This window comes from Pseudorca crassidens, chromosome 8, assembly GCF_039906515.1.
Source record: "Pseudorca crassidens isolate mPseCra1 chromosome 8, mPseCra1.hap1, whole genome shotgun sequence".
Classification (NCBI taxonomy): Eukaryota; Metazoa; Chordata; class Mammalia; order Artiodactyla; family Delphinidae; genus Pseudorca; species Pseudorca crassidens.
In genome coordinates this window covers 79,958,874-79,978,157 of record NC_090303.1, presented here as the reverse complement: position 1 = coordinate 79,978,157, position 19,284 = coordinate 79,958,874, and the positions used below count along the sequence as shown (strand labels likewise).

Here is a 19,284-nt window from a genome sequence, read left to right as displayed (position 1 = left end):
ACCAGCCGTAACATTTCCATAAGCCAAAGCCTCTTCCAGAGCAAAGCCCTAACTCTCTTTATTTTTATGAAGGTTAATACCAAGTCTCAATAAATTTAAGAATATTGAAATCATATCAAGCATCTTTTCCAACCACAATGCTATGAGACTAGAAATTAACTGCAAGAAAAAAAAACTACAAAAAGTAAAAGCATTTGGAGGTTAAATAATATGCTGCTAAACATGGGTCACTGAATAAATCAAAGAGGAAATAAAAAAAAATACGTGGAGACAATAAAAATGGAAAGACAATGATCCAAAATCAATGAGATTCAGCAGAAGCAGTTCTAAGAGGGAAGCTGATAGTGATACAAGCCTACATCAGGAAATAAGAAAAATCTCAAACAACCTAACATTACACCTAAAGGAACTAGAAAAAGAAGAAGAAACAAAACCTAAAGTTAGTAGAAGGAAAGAAATAATACAGATCAGAGCAGAAATAAAGAGACTAATATCAATGAAACTAAGAGCTGGTTCTTTGAAAAGATAAACAAAATTGATAAAGTTTTTGCCAGACTCATCAAGAAAAAACGAGGGGCCAAATTAATCAGAAATGAAAGAGAGGTTACAACCAACACCACAGAAATTAAAGGATCATAAGAGATTCTTATGAACAGTTACACACCAATAAAGTGGACAACCTAGAAGAACTGGATAAATTCCTAGAAACACACAATCTCCCAAGACTGAACCTGGAAGAAATAGAAAATATGAACAGACCAATTACCAGTAATGATATTGAATCAGTAATCAAAAACTCCCAACAAATAAAAGTTCAGGCCTAGACTGCTTCACAGGAAATTCTACCAAACATTTAAAAAAGAGTTAACATCTGTCCTTCTCAAACTACTCCAAAAAACTGAAGAGGAAGGAATACTTCCAAACTCATTCTATGAGGCCAGCATCACCCTGATACTGAAACCAGACAAAGACATCACAGAAAATTACACGCCAATATCACTGATGAACATAGATGCAAAAGTCCTCAGCAAAATGTTAGCAAACCGAATTCAGTAACACACTGGAAGGATCATACACCATGATCAAGTGGGATTTATCTCTGGGATGCAAGAATGGTTCAATGCTGCAAATCAGTGTGATACACCACATTAACAAACTGAAGAATGAAAATTATAAGATCAATTCAATAGATGGAGAAAAAGCTTTGACGAACTTCAACATTCATTTGTGATAAAAACTCTCAACAAAGTGTATAGAGGGAACATACCTCAACATAATAAAGGCCATATATGACAAACCTACAACCAACATCATATTCAATAGCGGAAAGGTGAAAGCATTTCCTCTAAGATCAGGAACAAGACAAGGATGCCCACTCTTGCCACTTTTATTCAACATAGTATTGGCAATCCTAACCACAGTAATCATACAAGAGAAAGAAATGAAGGGAATTCAAATTGGAAAGAAGGAAGTAAAACTATCACTATTTGCAGATGACATGATACTATGTAGAGAAAATCCTAAAGATAACACCAAAATCTGTTAGAATTCATCAATGAATTCAGTAAAGTTGCAGGATACAAAATTAATATACAGAAATCTATTGCATATCTATACACTAATAAGAAACTCTCAGAAAGAGAAATTAAGAAAACAATCCCATTTATAATTACATCAAAGAGAATACAATACCTAGGAATAAATCTAACCAATGAGGTAAAACTGGTACTCAGAAAACTATGACATTGATGAGAGAAATTGAAGATGACATAAACAAATGGAAGAATTAATATTGTTAAAATCACATAATATCCAAGGCAATCTACAGATTTAATGCAGCCTCTTTCAAAATTCCAAGGGCATTTTCCACAGAACTAGAACAAATAGCTCTAAAATGTGTATGGAAACACAAAAGACTTTGAGTAGTCAAAACAATCTTGAGAAAGAAGAACAAAGCTGGAGGTATCATGCTCCTTGACTTCAGACTGTACTACAAAGCTACAGTAATCAAAACAGTATGGTACTGGCACAAAAACAGATCCATAGATCAGTGAAACAGAATAGAGAGCCCAGAAACAAACCTACATTTATATGGACAATTAATCTATGACAAAGAAGGCAAGAACACACACTGGGGGAAAAGACAGTCTCTTCAATAAATGGTGTTGGGAAAACTGGACAGCCACATGCAAAAGAATCAAACTGGACTACTTTATCACACCAAATACAAAAATCAACTTAATGGAATAAAGACTTAAATGTAAAACCTGAAACCTTAAAACTCTTAGAAGAAAACCTAGGCGATATGCTCTTTGACATCGGTCTTAAGTGTATTTTTTGTATACGTGTCCTCAGGCAAGGGAAACAAAGCTAAAAATAAGTGAGTGGGAGTACATCAAACTAAAAATCTTTTGCACAGTGAATGAAACTATCAATAAAGTGAAAAGGCAGCATACTGAATGGGAGAAGATATTTCCAAATGAAATGTCTAATTACAGGTTAATATCCAAAATATACAAAGAATGCATACAACCCAACATCAAAAACAAACAACAGGATTAAAAATGGGCATAGGACCTGAATAGACCTTTTTCCAAGGAAGACATACAGACGGCCAACAGACGCGTGAAAATCTGCTCAACATCACTAATCATCGGGGAAATGCAAATCAAAACCACCATGAGATATCACCTCACACCTGTGGAAGAGCCATCATCAAAAAGACAACAAATAACAAGGGTTGGTGAGGATACGGAGAACAGGGAACCCTTGTGCACTGTTGGTAGAATTTATATTGGTACAGCCACTATGGAAAACAATGTGGAGTTTCCTCAAAAAATTAAAAATAGAACTGCCATGTAACCCAGCAATTTCACTTCTGTGTATTTACCCAAAGAAAACAAAAAGACTAATTTGAAAAGATATATGTATTCCAGTATTCATTGCAGCACTGTTTATAATAGCCAAGATATGGAAGCAAGCTAATTATCTATTGATAGACAAATGGATAAAGAAGATGTGGTATGTGTGTATATATATATATATGTATATATATATATATATATACACACACCAACACACACACAATGGAGTATTAGCCATAAAGATGAGATCTTACCATTGGCTACAACATGGATGGATCTAGAGGGTATTATGTTAAGTGAAATAAGTCAGACAGAGAAAGAAAAATACTGCACAACCTCACTTATAAGTAGAATCTAAAAAGTAAAAAAAACAAAGCAAAACGAAAAGAGACTTGTAGATACAGAGAACAAACAGGTGATTGCCAGAAGTAAGAGCGTCGGGGCGGGGGTGGGGGCAAAATAGTTGAAGGGGATTAGGAGGTACAAACCTCTAGTTATGTAGTAAATAAGTCACAGGGAGGTAATATACAGCATAAGGAATATGGTCAATAATATTGTAATAACTTTGTACTGGGACAGGTGGTTACTAGACTTATCCAGATGATCATTTCATATTGTATGCAAATGTTAAATCATTATGTAGAACATCTGAAACTAACATAATATTGTACATCAACTATATTTCAATAATTTTTTAAAATAAATAAATACATTTCATAAGGCTATAGCTGCCATAGATAATGACTCCTCTGATGGATGTGGGCAAAGTAAATTGAAAACCTTCTGGAAAGGATTCATCATTCTAGATGCCATTAAGAGCATTTGTGACCCATGGGAAGAGGTCAAAATATCAACATTAACAGGAGTTTGGAAGAAGTTTATTCCATCCCTCATGGATGACTTTGATGGATTCAAGACTTTAGTGGAGGAAGTAACTGCAGATGTGGTGAGAATAGCAAGAGAACTAGAATTAGAAGTGGAGCCTGAAGATGTAATTGAATTGCTCCAAATCATGATAAAACTTTAATAAATGAGGAATCTACTTTTGGTGAAGATGCCGTGAAGATTGTTGGAATCACAACAAATGATTTAGAATATTACATAAACTTAGTTGAGGAAGCAGTGGCAAGGTTTGAGAGGAGTCATCCAATTTTGAAAGAAGTTCTACTGTGGGTAAAATGCTGTCAAACAGTATTGCATGCTACTGAGAAACCATTAGCATAATGAAAGGAAGAGTCAATCAGTGCAGCAAACTTGATTGTTGTCTTATTTTAAGAAGCTGCCACAGCTACCCCAAACTTCAGCAATCATCACCCTGACCGATCAGTAGCCCTTAAGGAGGGCAAGACCCTTCACCAGAAAAAAGAAGACTCAGATGATAGCATCTTTAAGTAATAAAGTATTTTTAATTATGTACATTGTTTTTTTAGACTTAATGCTATTGCACATTTAACAGACTACAGTATAGTGTAAACATAGCTTTATATGCACTGGGAAACAAAAAAATTCGTGTGACTTGCTTTATTGCTATTATCCGTTTTATTTCAGTGGTCTGAAACTGAACCTGTAATATCTCCAAGGTATGCCTGTAGTCTTTCAAGACTGGCTTCCTTCATTTAGCATATTGTATTTGATATTCACCCATATTTTTTTAGTGTATCATTAGTTTTTTGTTGTAACCGAATAATATTTTTATGGTCTGGGTGTGCCAGAGTTTATCTGTTTACAATTGCAGGACATTAAATTGTTTAGAGTTTTGGGCTTTTGTGAATAAAGTCACTACGAACACTCAATTGTGAGTTTTTGTGTAAGTTGGTTGTTTGGGGTTAAATACCTAGGAAGTGGGATTGTTGAGTCATATGGTAAATGCATATTTACCTTTATAAAGACTGCCAAACATTTTTCCAAACTGATTATACCATGTTGCACTCCATCTGCAATGTATGAGAGTTCCAGTTGCTTTGCATCCGTGTCAGCACTTGGTATTGTCAGTTTTTATTTCATTTTTGGAGTTCTAATAGGTGTGTAGTGTTTTAATCTGCATTTTCCCAATGAGTAATAATATTAAGCATCGTTTCATGCATGTTTTTGACATCCATATATCTTTTTGGTGAAGTGTCTCAACATCTTTTGTCACTGCCATTTTTTCAGTTGAGTTGCTTATTTTCTCGTTATTGAAATTTTTAATATATTTTGCATATAAGTCCTTTGTAAGACACATGATTTGCAAATATTTTCTCAGTCTGTGGCTTGTCTTTTTATTCTCTTAACCGTATCTCTAACAGAGCAGAAGTTTTTGTTTTGATGACGTTCAATTTGTTCAGTTTTAAAATGGATCATGCTTTTATTGTTTGTTTTGTATTTAAGAAATTTTTGGAAGAATTAATATTGTTAAAATGTTCTTACTACCCAAAGTGATCTACAGCTTCAGTGCAATCAATCCCTATCAAAATTCCAATGGCATTTTTCACAGAGATAGGAAAAAAAAATCCTAAAATTTGTATGGAAACACAAAAGACCCAGAGTAACCAAAGCAATCTTGAGAAAGAAGAGCAAAGCTGGAGGCATCATGCTTCCTGATTTCAAACTATATTACAATGCTATAGTAATCAAAACAGTATATTATTGGCATAAAAACAGACACATAGGTCAATGAAACAGAATCGAGAGCCCAGAAATTAACCCATACTTATATGGTCAATTAATTTACAACAAAGGAGCCAAGAATACACAACGGGGAAAGGACAGTCTCTTCAATAAATGGTGTTGGGAAAACTAGACAGCCACATGCAAAAAAAAATGAAATTGGGCCCTTATCTCACACCACATACAAAAATCGACTCAAAATGGATTAATTATTTAAATGTAAAACCTGAAACTGTAAATCTACTAGAAGAAAACATAGGGGAAATGTTTCTTGACATTGGCTTTGGCAACAATTTTTTGCTCGTGACACCAAAGGCAAAGGCAACGACAGCAAAAATAGACAAATGGGATTTTATCAACCTAAAAAGTTTTTGCACAACAAAGGAAAGAATTCAACAAAATGAAAGCAACCTATTGAATGGGAGAAAATATTTGCAAACCATTTATCTGATGAGTTAGTATCAAAAACAACGTGTACGACTCAATAACAAAATAATTTTAATCCAATTTAAAAATGGACGAAGGACCTGAATAAACATTTTCCCAAAGAAGACATACAAATGGCCAACATGTACATGAAAAAGTGCTCATTATCACTAATCAAAGAAATGCAAATCAAAAGCTCAGTGAAATATCATCTCACCAAAGTTAAAATGTCTACTCAAAAAGACAGAGGGTAACAAGTGTTGGCAAGGATGTGGAAGAAAGGGAATCCTTGTGCACTGTTAGTGGAAATGTAGCATTATGGAGGGTCCTCAAAAAATTAAAAATAAAACTACCATATAATGCAGAATTTCAAATTTTGAATATTGATAATTGAGCCAATCTAAATTTAGTGTTAAGATAAATGAAATGAGAACACTTGGTTTAGTGGGCTTTAATTTCTGTGTGAATCTAGCTATTGCCTGTAAAAATAATTAACACAGCATAGCACCAAAAATCTAAATTCTTAAAAATAAGTGCCAAAGCACTTTCTTTTCTTTTCTTCTTGGGAAGTTTTCTTACTATTGCAACTCAAAGCCTCTACCGACTCATTTTTTTCAGTCAGTTAATTTTCTAGGTGATTTTACCATGTATATCTAAAAGTTTATGAATAATAGAGATTTTTAATATTTTGGTAGGGTAAATGAATACTATTTGAAATTTAAATTTTGTATAGAGTAGGAAGTTAAGGAAAAAATATGACTTTAAAATTAACCAACTTGTTATCAGAATGAGATAACTCATTCTAAGATAAATTAGCCCTCAGCATTTGGCCTGGCTGTTATAGTTTGTCTTTCTTCCTTCCTTTCTTTCTTCCTTCCTTTCTTTCTTTCTTTCTTTCTTTCTTTCTTTCTTTCTTTTTCTTTCTGTCTTTCTTTCTTTTCTTCTTTCTTTTATTTCTTTTTTTTCTTTCTTTCCTTGTCTTCTTTCTTTCTTTCTTTCTTTTCTTCTTTCTTTTGTTTCTTTTCTTTTTTCTTTCTTTCCTTTTCTTCTTTCTTTCTTTCTTTCTCTTTCTTTCTTTCTTTTTCTTCTTTCTTTCGTTTCTTTTCTTTTTTCTTTCTTTCCTTTTCTTCTTTCCTTCTTTCTTTCCTTTCTTTCTTTCTTTCTTTCTTTCTTTCTTTCCTCCTTTCTTTCTTTCCTTCTTTCTCATTCTTTCTTTCCTTCTTTCTTTCTTTCTTTCTTTCTTCCTTCCTTCCTTCATTCCTTTCCTTTCCTTCTTCTCTCCCTCCCTTTCCTTCCTCCCTCCCTCCTTTCTTTCTTTCTTTCTTTCTTTCTTTCTTTCTTTCTTTCTTTCTTTCTTTCTTTCTTTCTTTCTTTCAGGTCCCTCAAGATCCACTGAAGTTTTATAAGAAGATTTACTTTTGCCTCAGTTGCCAGCTCTATTTGCCTTCTACAGAGTTTGCTGTATCATCCACCTCACACCACATTTACCGCTGTCGCCACTGCATTAACCTTGACAATGAGACTCAAAAACGAGAATCATGTTTGAAGTACAAATGTTTACTTCAACGACTTTACTATTCAGAAGCTGATTATGAAGATGATTCTAAAATTGCTTTCCTGATGCAGGTATGATCAGTAAATGTTGCCAATCATGGATGAAATTTGTCCATTGATTTTACAGAAAAGATTTCTGCTTTCCCATCCAAACCTATTAAAATAATGTTTCTCTTTCCCATGTTTATTCTTTGTGAAGCTTGCCTCTCTGGCAATTCTGAGTTTATATATGCAGACCTTGTGACAGAAAGTCATTTCAAGAGCTTTAGCTAATATGGTTTAAAAATTTTTTTAAAAGTTTTAAAACAGTTATTTCATTTCTTCCCTTTTCCCTCTTTTTTCATTAAAACAATAAAGTTTTTAATAACGCTAAGCGAATTGCTTATTCTTTATTAAATCTTAATTTCCTCATTTGTAAAATGGGAATAAAATGATCTGCAGTAACCCTGAGGATAAGATGATAGTTGCTAATGAATTTTGAAAAGTACTTAATACCATATAAATGTAAGGTAAAATTAGCATATTGGAAGAAATATACACAGCTTACTCTGGGTTAAAGATGCAGTCATGACTGTGAGATTGGTAACATATTATGGTTTGGGCAGAATGAGCAGAGATTTGATGAGAAATAAGCCATGTGCGCAGAAAACCTCATGAATAATGTTTTCCTTTAAAAAATATACTCAGTATAATTTGTTTTCTCAAGTAATAGAATAATTTAAAATTTTATGTTTAGAAGAAAACATTGTTTTTCACAAATGTTTTGACATGCAGCTACAAGATATTCAGTACCTGACTGAGAACATCTGGGCATCCCAGTCAGTGCTCAGTACCTGGAACGATCTCAATGATCTGGTCATGGTCAGGTGGGATAAGTCCTTGGAGTGGTCGCCCTGGAACTGCATTCTTCTTACCAAAGATGAAGGCACTGCTCATCTCAAGCTAAAGAGTGTTGAAGAGGTAAGGAGGTCAAACTTTATTTGGGACCTTAATTTGGTCATTGGAATTATTAGAGGTAACTTGACTGCCTTTTACTACATTCCATGCATAAGTTAAATACTTCCATTGGATTAAGAAACAGAGAACCCATGGATAACAGTAACAAAATACATGGATGGTATGTACGGCAGAGATTAAAATTGAAAGGAAGCTAAGACACTTAAAAGGTAAAGATAAGACATCTGAAAGTCTTCCAAGTACCTAACATGAAACCAGACCCTCCTAATAATAGCAAGTTCAAGCACATTAGTTCCACAGTAAATTCCATAAGAACAGGGATATTGTTTAGTTTATTTGTGTCTATATCTCTAATACCTACAACAGTGTCACAGACTAGGGAATTAATAAGTATTTGTTGAATGAATAAATGAATATTATCACCAGATAGGTATTTTGAAACCTAAAGTCTGTCCTTTGATTAATCATCACAAGTCTGCCTAAAAGCACGGTAGATTCTCAAATAAATTCTGTTCATAATTTTGTGCCCTAAATGACAATCATACTGATGGGGTATAGTTCTGAGGCTTCATTTTTCATTTGCTTCCAGTTAACTAGGAGTGGGGAAAGCACTGTAAAAATTAAATACCATTTAATTCCAGTAATTTATAAGATGCAATCTGTAAAACATTTTGATGAACAGAATTGAGGGGTCCCTGATGAGTTCCCCGAAAGCTCCGTTTATACTAAGCAAGCCTATGATCCCAACATCTGATATTGATTCTCTGCCTTCTGCTAATTAAATTGCTGTACTTTAATTCCATGCAAGATGTCAGCTAAGGGAAAATACAGAAATGACTTCAAATATAATAGTCGTTTTGAATCGTGCTATTTCCTGCCTGTGTTTTTATTAGGGAGGGGGAAGGAGTAAAGAGGAGAAACTAGTTAAAGTTTTAACTTTTTTAAACTCCTAATTTTAAACTCCTAATTTTCCATTAGGAGTCAGGCTAAGAAAAATTTTACTCTAGGGACTGAAGGAAAGGGTAACAAGAAACTGAAGCTATGTTAAATATTATATTTAGTAAACTAAGCTGCCTCATAAATATTTAATCACTGAAAGCCTAGCCAATACTAGCAATAGTGTTTCATATAGGACCCATAGTGGGATTGAAGTTCACTCCCAAAGCTGATATTCCACTGCTTCTTCAATTTATACACACAACTCCCTTTGTGTATTTAATCAAATTACTGCAGTATCAAATTAAATGTTCTATTCACATGCATTTCTAATTTCAGGATCTTACTGAATTTCTGTAAATAGAGCTCCGTTTACGCCAAGCAACCCTAGTGTAAATAAAGAAATGACTTCAAATATAATTGTCATTTCGGACAAACTAAAAAATTTGCCTTTTTATGGTTTTGGGCTGGTGTAATCGTTTAAGTATTAATATTCAGCCTACTTAAAGAATAGTTTATGTCCTGTTGTAATTTCCAGAATTTCCTAAATGCACAGAGGTATTTGCTATCTCATTGAGTAAAAAACTACTCAAAACTTAAAATAATCTTGACTCTTGCAATCATGATACAAATTGTAGGAAAAGCATGGAAAAAGACTTCTGTTCTTTGAACTGTATATGAGGCAGATCAGTTTCTCCTGGTGTGTGCAATGGCCAGAGTAGGACAATAGTGGATTTAAAGTCAAGACACCTGACCCAGTATTTCCCCATTTCTGTCATTAACGATCTGCAGGACATTAAGACCTTCCTTCTTTGCTTTGCAAAATTTTATAAAGGTTAGCAAAAAACATGAAATTGGTATAAAGGATTAGAGTAGATTAGAGCTTTGAATTCTGGCTCTATCACTTATGGGAGAAGTTGGGCAAGTTTGTTAATGTCTCAATGCCCCGGTTTTCTCATCTATAAAATGGGGATAATGGATATTTTTCCATATTATATTACTCTTTAAGAGTTACTTATTGTTCCTTTTATTGTATGTACCATAATGTGCTATTCTTATCTTTGATGATTACTTTTTGCCTTTATGCACTTTGAAAACCTATAAAGTTCTCTACATGTTTTGTTTAATGTTGTATAACAGAAATGTGTTAGTACTTCTTGAATGAAATATGGGCTAAGAAGTGTTGGAATAAGGTTAAATGAGTATTTTGACCTGGTGAATTTGTCTGTAGAGAGGAAACTTTTTTTAAAAAATTGAAGTATAGCTGATTTATAATATTATATTAGTTTCAGGTGTACAGCACAGTGATTCAATATTTGTATAGATTATACTCTAAAGTTATTATAAAACAATGGCCATATTTGCCTATGCTGTACAATATATTCTTGTTGCTTATTTATTTATGCATAGTAGCTTGTGCCTCTTAATCCATACTCCCATCTTGCCTTCCTTTTCCCCACTGGCAGCCACTAGTTTTTTCTCTGTATCTGTGACTCTGTTTCTATTTTGGTGTATACATTTGTTTTATTTTTTAGATTGTACATGTAAGTGATAATATAGAGTATTTGTCTTTCTCTCTCTGACTTATTTCCCTAAGTATAATGCTCTCTAGGTCATCTGTATTGTTGCTAATGGTGGAATTTCATTCTTTTTTACGGCTGAATAATATTCCATTGTGTATATATACATACCATAGAGAGGAAACTTTAAAATAAGCCCAGGATATTTCTACATAATGCTTTCTTTAAGAATGCCACATCCTTTGGCTCCTTTTCTCCAGGGCTTTCTTTATCTTGACTTGACACTATGGAAGGATCTTTAGTAAGGAGATATCTTAGTAAAGAGATACCTAACCTTTCACAAAACAAATTTTAGGAGGAGGTACAGGTAGTATTTGTGATTTGGTTGAAAAGAAGAGTCAATTAAGATTAATGAAGAGGGGCTTCCCTGGTGGCTCAGTGGTTAAGAATCCGCCTGCCAATGCAGGGGACACAGGTTCGAGCCCTGGTCTGGGAAGATCCCACATGCCGCAGAGCAACTAAGCCTGTGTGCCACAACTACTGAGCCTGCGCTCTAGAGCCCGCGAGCCACAACTACTGAGCCTACATGCCACAACTACTGAAGCCTGTGCCCCTAGCACTCATGCTCCACAACAAGAGAAGCCACCGCAGTGAGAAGCCCACGCACCGCAACGAAGAGCAGCTCCCGCTTGCCACAACTAGAGAAAACCCGCACACAGCAACAAAGACCCAATGCAGCCAAAAAAAAACAGAAAGCAAAAAAGAATAAAGAGAATAGACAGTATTTATTAATTCAACCAGAATTTGCTTTTCAATCTGCCGGATATTGTGATAAGTGCTTGGGGAAAAGCAAGGAAATGTAATGGATACAATACTTCATTGTTTCAGTTGCATTTGAGTTTAGCTGCAAATAACAGACTAAGCAGTATAATGACTTAATCAAATATGGGGTCAGTTGTCTTATATAATAGGGATCCAGAGTTTGGCATCTGGAGACTTGTATGGTAGCTCCACAATGCTCTCAGAAACCCAGGCCTTCTAACTTCTTCCTCAGCCATATTTAACCTTTGGCTTTAACCCTAATGATTGTGTACTCTTAGAGACAGATAGCGACTTCATCTTCTGCATTATATCCCCCTCCTAGATATGGCAAAAGCCTAAAGGTACTTCCCACTCCTAAAAAGCTTCCCTGTAAGCTTTATCCAATGACTTCTTTTTTACAAATGTACATATATACATGTGTGTATATATAAATATATATATATTTCTGCCATATATATGTGTGTATATATATATATACACATACACACACATATATATGTCAGAAACTTGTCATATGGCCACCCCTAGCTATAATAAAGCCTAAGAAAGCTGAGCACATCACAAAATACAAAATAAGGCCCCTATATAGAGTTGGGCCTCTAAATATGAATGCAAGAGAGAATGAATATTGGGTTGGCAACTAGCATTGTGCCCCTCTCATTAGAAAACAGATTGTCTTATAATGTGGCAAAGCTACATTACAGAGAAAGTTCAAAGTGCTGCTATAGCTGTGGAGAGACAAGAAGCCTAAAAATTAATTATGAACAAATAAAAATGGAAAGGCACAAAGATTTGATAAAGGCAGGAAAGTTATTTTCTATTTAGAAGACAGAAGAGAAACAGTGCAGGGACTCATATCTAAGGTAGTAAAAAGGGTGACTAAAGAGAAGCTTACATTGTCACAGCACCATTGTGATCTTTATTTTGAACTCTGGAGATATAGAGGGAAGGACTAATTTTAGAAAAAAAAATTCAAGTGGGTAATTGTATCAGTATTGAAATAGATTTATAGAGAACTAAGGTGACAAGAGCATTCACACAAAAATATTGATTGACTCTTTACCTTATGGTGCCAAGACACACATGTATGAAAAAGACCCAGTGTGAGGGACTTCCCTAGTGGTCCAGTGGGTCAGACTCCACACTCCCAATGGAGGGGACCCGGGTTCAATCCCTGGTCGGGGAACTAGTGCTGCAACTAAGAAGCCCACATGCCACAACTAAAAAAAGATCCCTCGTGCTGCAACTAAGACCCAGCGCAGCCAAAATAAATAAATAAATATTAAAAGAAAAAAAGACTCAGTTTGAATCTTTAAGGAGCCTTTCTTATCATCATGGAAGAGACTTGCAAGTAAATAGTGAAATTCAAGGCAGAATGAACTAAATATTACAATTAAAATACATGAAAGTGCTTGCAAGTATATAAGAAGGAGGGGTTAGTTTAGACTTAGAGAGGTCAGAGGGAGAATCAAGAAAGGCTTCCAGGTTAAAGCGTCATAAAAGCTGAGCCCCGAAAGATGATGGACAAAGTGAGAATAAATGTTTTCTGGGCTGAAAGAACTGAGAAGTAAAGGCACTGAGGCATAAAAGTGTTTTTACTTGGCAAAATATATTTGTGACATTTAATAGAATTTGATTTTCTTTTCTTTTCAGGGATATGAACCCTTGTTTATTCACAAGATCAAACACAAACATTTCCTGGCTAAGAACTATTTTTCACAAATTCCAGTGCTGGCTTCATTTTTACTTGGTGATGGTGAAGTAGATGAGATCAGAAAGAAACATCAATCAGAACCAACATCTAAGATTATAGATATCCACAGGCCTAGTCCTTAAAAGATCCAGGACTATTTGTTTGATGATCAGCATTTTTGTCCACTGCTAATAGAGTAATACAGAGGTCACACAGTACGGTAGTAGAATTTTATCTTTTATTGATTTTAATTGTTCTTCATAGTGTCATAAGTTGTATGAAGAGAAAACATCCCTATACAAATGCTTTATCGTTAGTGTTAAATTTAAATATAATTGTGTTACTGAAATTAATATTTTAAAGAGAACATTTTATTTTTAGATTAAATTTTTTAAAAATTTCAACTACATTATATTATACTTAAAATCAACAGACAAACAAAAGCTAGGCTTAATTTTCAACTCAAAAAATTTATTTTAGAAAAAATTGTAGTTACAGGAGAATAGTCAGTATACGGATGAGAGGAAACATTATAGAATACTCTTTCATGAAAATCTTTACATATAGGATAAAAGATGCTATGTTTTAATATAGGGATTTGAATCTTCACATTTTATCTTCTACTTTCATCTTCCATTCTTCTCAAAATTTCAATGAAAAAACAAACTATAAACAAACAAAAAAGTTCATTCCATACTGGAAAACAGGGTGAACAGTGAAACTATATTTTATTCTATGGTAGAAAAACTCCCTGTGGGGCAATGATGAAACTCTGTAAGAACAATAAAAATGGTCAAGTAAACTATAACAATTCCTTTCCCTAATAAACCAAAGGAATAACCTTGACCACATGCATGTCAGGGACGTACAATGATGAACAACGGTATATGAGTCAATCTTAACAGGAAATACGTTCAAAATAGGATAATTCAAGGAGAGTTTATTTACAAAGGGACTTCTTATAAAGCGTGAGCAGTGTGTAGGGAAACTAAGGGAATAGTGTAGGAATGTAGGGTCACTATCAGATAAGCTGTGTCTACCCTAATCTCAAATGGATCCGGGGAGGGAACGGTCTGGGAACCCAGAAAGAGAGTGTAAAGGAGATAACTGAGATCAGTGAGCAACTCTCAGGGCCCTAGGTGATCTCATGAGCTAGAGAAATAAATATCAGACCTCATACTTCTCTCTTCCTCCAGTCTCTTGCTTGGGTTTCCCATTGGAAGAACCCGAAAGGAAAGCAGAAAAAATAGAAGTCTGTGGACATAATTCGTATAGCTTCAGGGCAAAGATCAGAGGAGACAAGTGGGAGAGTGCATTTGGCTGGCTAAAGAGAAGACATCCAGCTAGAGAGAAGAATTGAAAGTGAAAGTGAAGAGCTATAATTCAAGTAGCAATATTTCATACACACACAACATATATATTTGTATATATTATACTTATATATAAGTATATATGTGCGTATGTGTATATTATATATATATAGAGAGAGAGAATTCTCTTAATTTCAATCAGTAATTAATGAGGCTGTTCTCTCAAGTTTAGTGATCAAGGAGTCAAGGAATTCAATCTAAATATTAATATTTATTCTACATAAATATTTACCAACATTTTAGCAACATATTTTCTAGGATATCCACAGTTTTTTTACTTAGCAAAAGCATGGCACATGATTATTGTCTTTAAGGAACTAAACATTGAAAAGGGAAGCACTATAAAGGTGTTGTTATTTTCAAGTTTTCATAGACAATTCAGATGTTCTGGGAACTTTCTAAACAATAAATTGCAGATAGGATTAGATTGGGGACCATTCTGATCACTAATAAACAGGTAAAAATTTAACACAGACAAAAGTGGGTTTACACTGGAATGGAAATAACCAGGTTTTCACAAGACAGTTCAGGAGAAACCCCCAGGTCAGAGTAGGAAGAGCAGAGGAGGCAGCAGGCAGCGAGGGGGCAATAGATAGGGGCAAGTAGAGGACTTTGAGAGTTCCTCTATTGCACTAGGAGTAAAGCACTTGCTTATAGTAATGGAAGACTTGTGGAGTACAACTGGTGGGGGGCAGAGCGAGGGCAGGCAACCAGAGCTATTGAATCATACATGAAAAGGGGCAGCACCTTAATTTAGGGCTGGGAAAATAACCACAAAGAGCAAAAAAAAAAAAAAAAAAAAAAAAGGCTCAACAACAGAGAGACTTTGCTTAATAAGGTCAACTCTTCTGGGAAACTCTTTTCCATCCCATTGGAACTACAGCTCTCATTTTACACAGGTCTCCAAAAATCCACAGCAGAAGGGGCTAGAGATGGTGTCAGGCTAGAGAGCAGCCAGCAGGGAAAAAGTCCAGTTGCTGCCTACTAGAATCCTGGCACTAGGGTACTGGACAGCAACCAGTTAAGAAGTTAAACTCCCCTGCCGTAGAAGGACCTGCTTTTCTCTAGTTTATGACCTGATGAGCACACCTCCCCTGGCCCACTAACAAATGAAACTGTAGAAGGTGTTTCCTTCTTTCTCCTTTAGGACTATATTATATGGATAGAGGCCTAAACAGTAGAACAGAACAAAGTTTTATATCCCAATATTGCAAAAACAAGCTGAAAAAAGATGGTCACTGTATACGTAAAGATTCAAAAATCAAAAAAGGGATCCTTTTGAAGAATGAGAACAAATATTCATTTAACAGATCTCAACTATATTGAGGACATTTGATAGCATTTTTCATCTTTTGGAAAAAAAATACTGGGAAAAATTGCTATTACATAAATCATTACAATAAATAAATAAATACAACAAAATAAACAATTGCTGAATTAGAATAAACAACACACTAATGGCAATGAAGAGCAGATTTGGTACTTGAAAGCTAAAGCTAATACAGGGATTGGGTGATTAGCTCAAGATAGTCCTCTAGAGATTTCCCTGGCAGTCCAGTCAGTGGTTAAGACTCTGCATTCCCAATGCAGGGGGCATGAGTTTGATCCCTGGTCGAGGAACTAAGATCCTGCATGCCACACGGTGCCGTCAAAAAAAAAAGATAGTCCCCTTGAATTCAGAGGAAAAGTCAAAGAAATGAGGAAGATGAGCAAAAATGATAAGTCTAACAGCTTTGCTTTGTCTACACTAGAAATAACATAAGCCTAAAATGGAGCAGAGAAGGAGAAACAATTAGCAAAGGGAGATTTAAAGCTAATTTCCCTAAGCTAAAAAGGCATATATCCATAGCTGTATAAAGGATCTACCAAGTACTGGGAAAATTAATATAGAGATGCACATAGACACAACCTCATGACATTTCTGGATTTCAGAAATATTGGACAAATTCTATAAGCATTCAAGTTGAAGAGGAAAAGCCACAAGGAAAAAAGTCAATAACAACAGCATAGATTTCTCTTCTGCAACACTAAGTGCCAGAAGGTGAAGGAGGAACACTTCTGTTGAAGACTTTTGAATTCTGAGGGTGAAAAAATGACCTAAGAATTTTACTTTCAGGCAAATTTTTTTTGGTGAAGACAACAGGAAGACATTGTTAGGCAGGAAGCATGTCATCAGTCTATGTGTACTCATTCTGTCCTCCAGCTGACCTCGAAACTATGGAGGTAGGGTCTGGGCATGATACTGTATATGAGAAATGGCAGTGAGCACTGCAACTTCAATCCTTTCTAAATGATCATCATTTGTATGGTTATGAAACAATGCAATGAACAAAAATAAATTTTCAAATAAAAATCTATACTGCAAAAAACAAAAATATGAATCAACAACAAAAAAATACCCTGAGTATTGTCACTAAATGTCTGCTGTAGGAGGGTTCAGAGGGATAAAAGTGTTCCAAATCTTTTCAAGCGGAGATGAGTAAATGGATAGATAGGTAGGAAAGTTGGTATTCAAATATTTAGTTAAAAAATTTAAAGGCAACTGCTAGCAGAATGAAAATGGAATTATAAACTCCACATTTCTAGAGAGAAAAAGGGAACAGCGACAAACTTGAGAACTATTGTGAAATAAAGGGGTTTTGTTTGTTTTTTTAGGTTAATAGGAAGTATATATAAGAGAAAAACAAGATTAAAAATATCACAGTGCATAAATTTGAATGGGTTAAAATTCTAGTAAAGGATAGTTATTCTGTTTGTTTTTTTTTTACGGTACGCGGGCCTCTCACTGTTGTGGCCTCTCCCGCTGCTTCGGACGCGCAGGCTCAGCGGCCATGGCTCACGGGCCCAGCCGCTCTGTGGCACGTGGGATCCTCCCGGACCGGGACACGAACCCGCGTCCCCTGCATCGGCAGGCGGACTCTCAACCACTGCGCCACCAGGGAAGCCCAAGGATAGTTATTCTTATATGGTATCAAAGGAGTGAACTACAAGCTGTGTACCAGATATGTACCCCCAATAAAATGACATTTAAAGATATATAGTAAAACTATATCAGTCATATACAAATAGACAACAAAATAATTGGTGGCAATATTAATATCGAGGATGAAATCAAGAAGAAAAAGAGCAAAAGAAGTTACTTTATTTTGATAAATTATTATTCACAATATAAATGGAGAATTAATCTCTATATTGGGTATGCAAGTAGGCTTAAAACAAAAAGTCAGTTGGGAAACAATTCTTCATAGGTTTTTAACATTTCTGCACGTCTTTTGAGCAGAGGTACTTAGTTCTCCTTTTTTCAAGGATGTTTGTAAAGCAAGCAGTCTTAGAAGATATACTGTTCACTGTTCCCTGTAAAAGATTCATAGTCTCTAAGCCCAGCATTCCCAGTCTATGAAGCAGCTCACAGTGTGCATGTGTCATCTGGACTTTGTGTCACCCTGAGGGATTTAGGGCAAAATGCTGATCTTCTGGCTGCTGCTGTTTCTGTGAAAAATAAATTGTGCTTTATCTCTGACCCAGGAGTCTCATGTCTTTTACTATCATTTATGAACTTGTGGCACCAAACTTGTTACCTTGCAATTAGGACAGCATTTCAGATACTTCACAGTTCTTGATACAGATAACCTTAGAAATGGAAAACAAAAAAAAGGGAAATGAGTCAAGAGGTACAAAATGCTGTTTCTCTTCTCTTTCCAGGAACACTGGGTGATTGATTGCAATTCTCCATCCTCTTGAAGTGAGGCAGGATTATGTAGCATGCTTTGTCCAATGTAACGCAATTAAAATGATCTTGTGTCACTTTTGAGCATTAAAGGAATGAAAGATTCTGATTCTACTAACTAGATATTCTTCTTCTAATAAATAGAAAAAGAATGAATGCTCCCCAATTCATGAGGCCAGCATATCCTTGATATCAAAATTTGACAAGGATAGTACAAGAAAGAAAATGATAGGCCAATTTCACTATGAATATAGATGCAAAAATCCTAAACAAAATATTAGCAAATAAGGGGGATAGCTCAGTGGTAGAGCATTTGACTGCAAACCAAATCCAAAAAGTGTAATAAAAGATAAAAGCATATGGTTTTTCCCGGATATTCTTCATGTGCTTCTTCAGTTCTACCTTCCCCCCTTCTCTTCTCATCTTTGTGCCCTTGGAGGCTGATATTTATGCAGTGCATCAATGAGTGCACAATATTCCTCAGTTGGGTTTGGTCAATAGGAAGCATCAGCAGGAAATTTGAGGTCTGAGAGAAAGAGGTTGAGATATTTATTACCCTGGCTTCTCCCATCTGCCTTTTGGTCTGTTGTTGTCAAGTGACTGCTTTTATCTGCCTAAGACCACAGCTATGGTTGGACGGTCATCCCTCCTACTCTTCAACTCTCTTTGAGTTCTGGGGCTCATTCCTTCTCTTTACTTCTTCAGCTTATGGGTGATAATGGCTTTCTTTTGTAGCTGGGTTAAGGTGCTTCACTTTTTCTTTTTGATT

General features: G+C 35.2%; 1 protein-coding gene across 2 annotated transcripts in view; it reads left to right on the top strand.

Moving 5' to 3' along the window:
* IQUB (IQ motif and ubiquitin domain containing) overlaps nucleotides 1-19,284 on the top strand; it is a 123,382-nt gene that overhangs the window by 48,841 nt on the left and 55,257 nt on the right. The window contains exons 11-13 of one of the 2 annotated variants that reach the window (XM_067746879.1): nucleotides 7,314-7,562; nucleotides 8,265-8,450; nucleotides 13,379-18,304. In XM_067746879.1, coding sequence (XP_067602980.1) covers nucleotides 7,314-7,562; nucleotides 8,265-8,450; nucleotides 13,379-13,561 — 618 coding nt within the window. In that variant the 3' untranslated portion in view covers nucleotides 13,562-18,304. Of the gene's footprint in view, nucleotides 1-7,313; nucleotides 7,563-8,264; nucleotides 8,451-13,378; nucleotides 18,305-19,284 lie in introns of those variants that run through there. The other variant, XM_067746880.1, reaches the window with a different exon arrangement.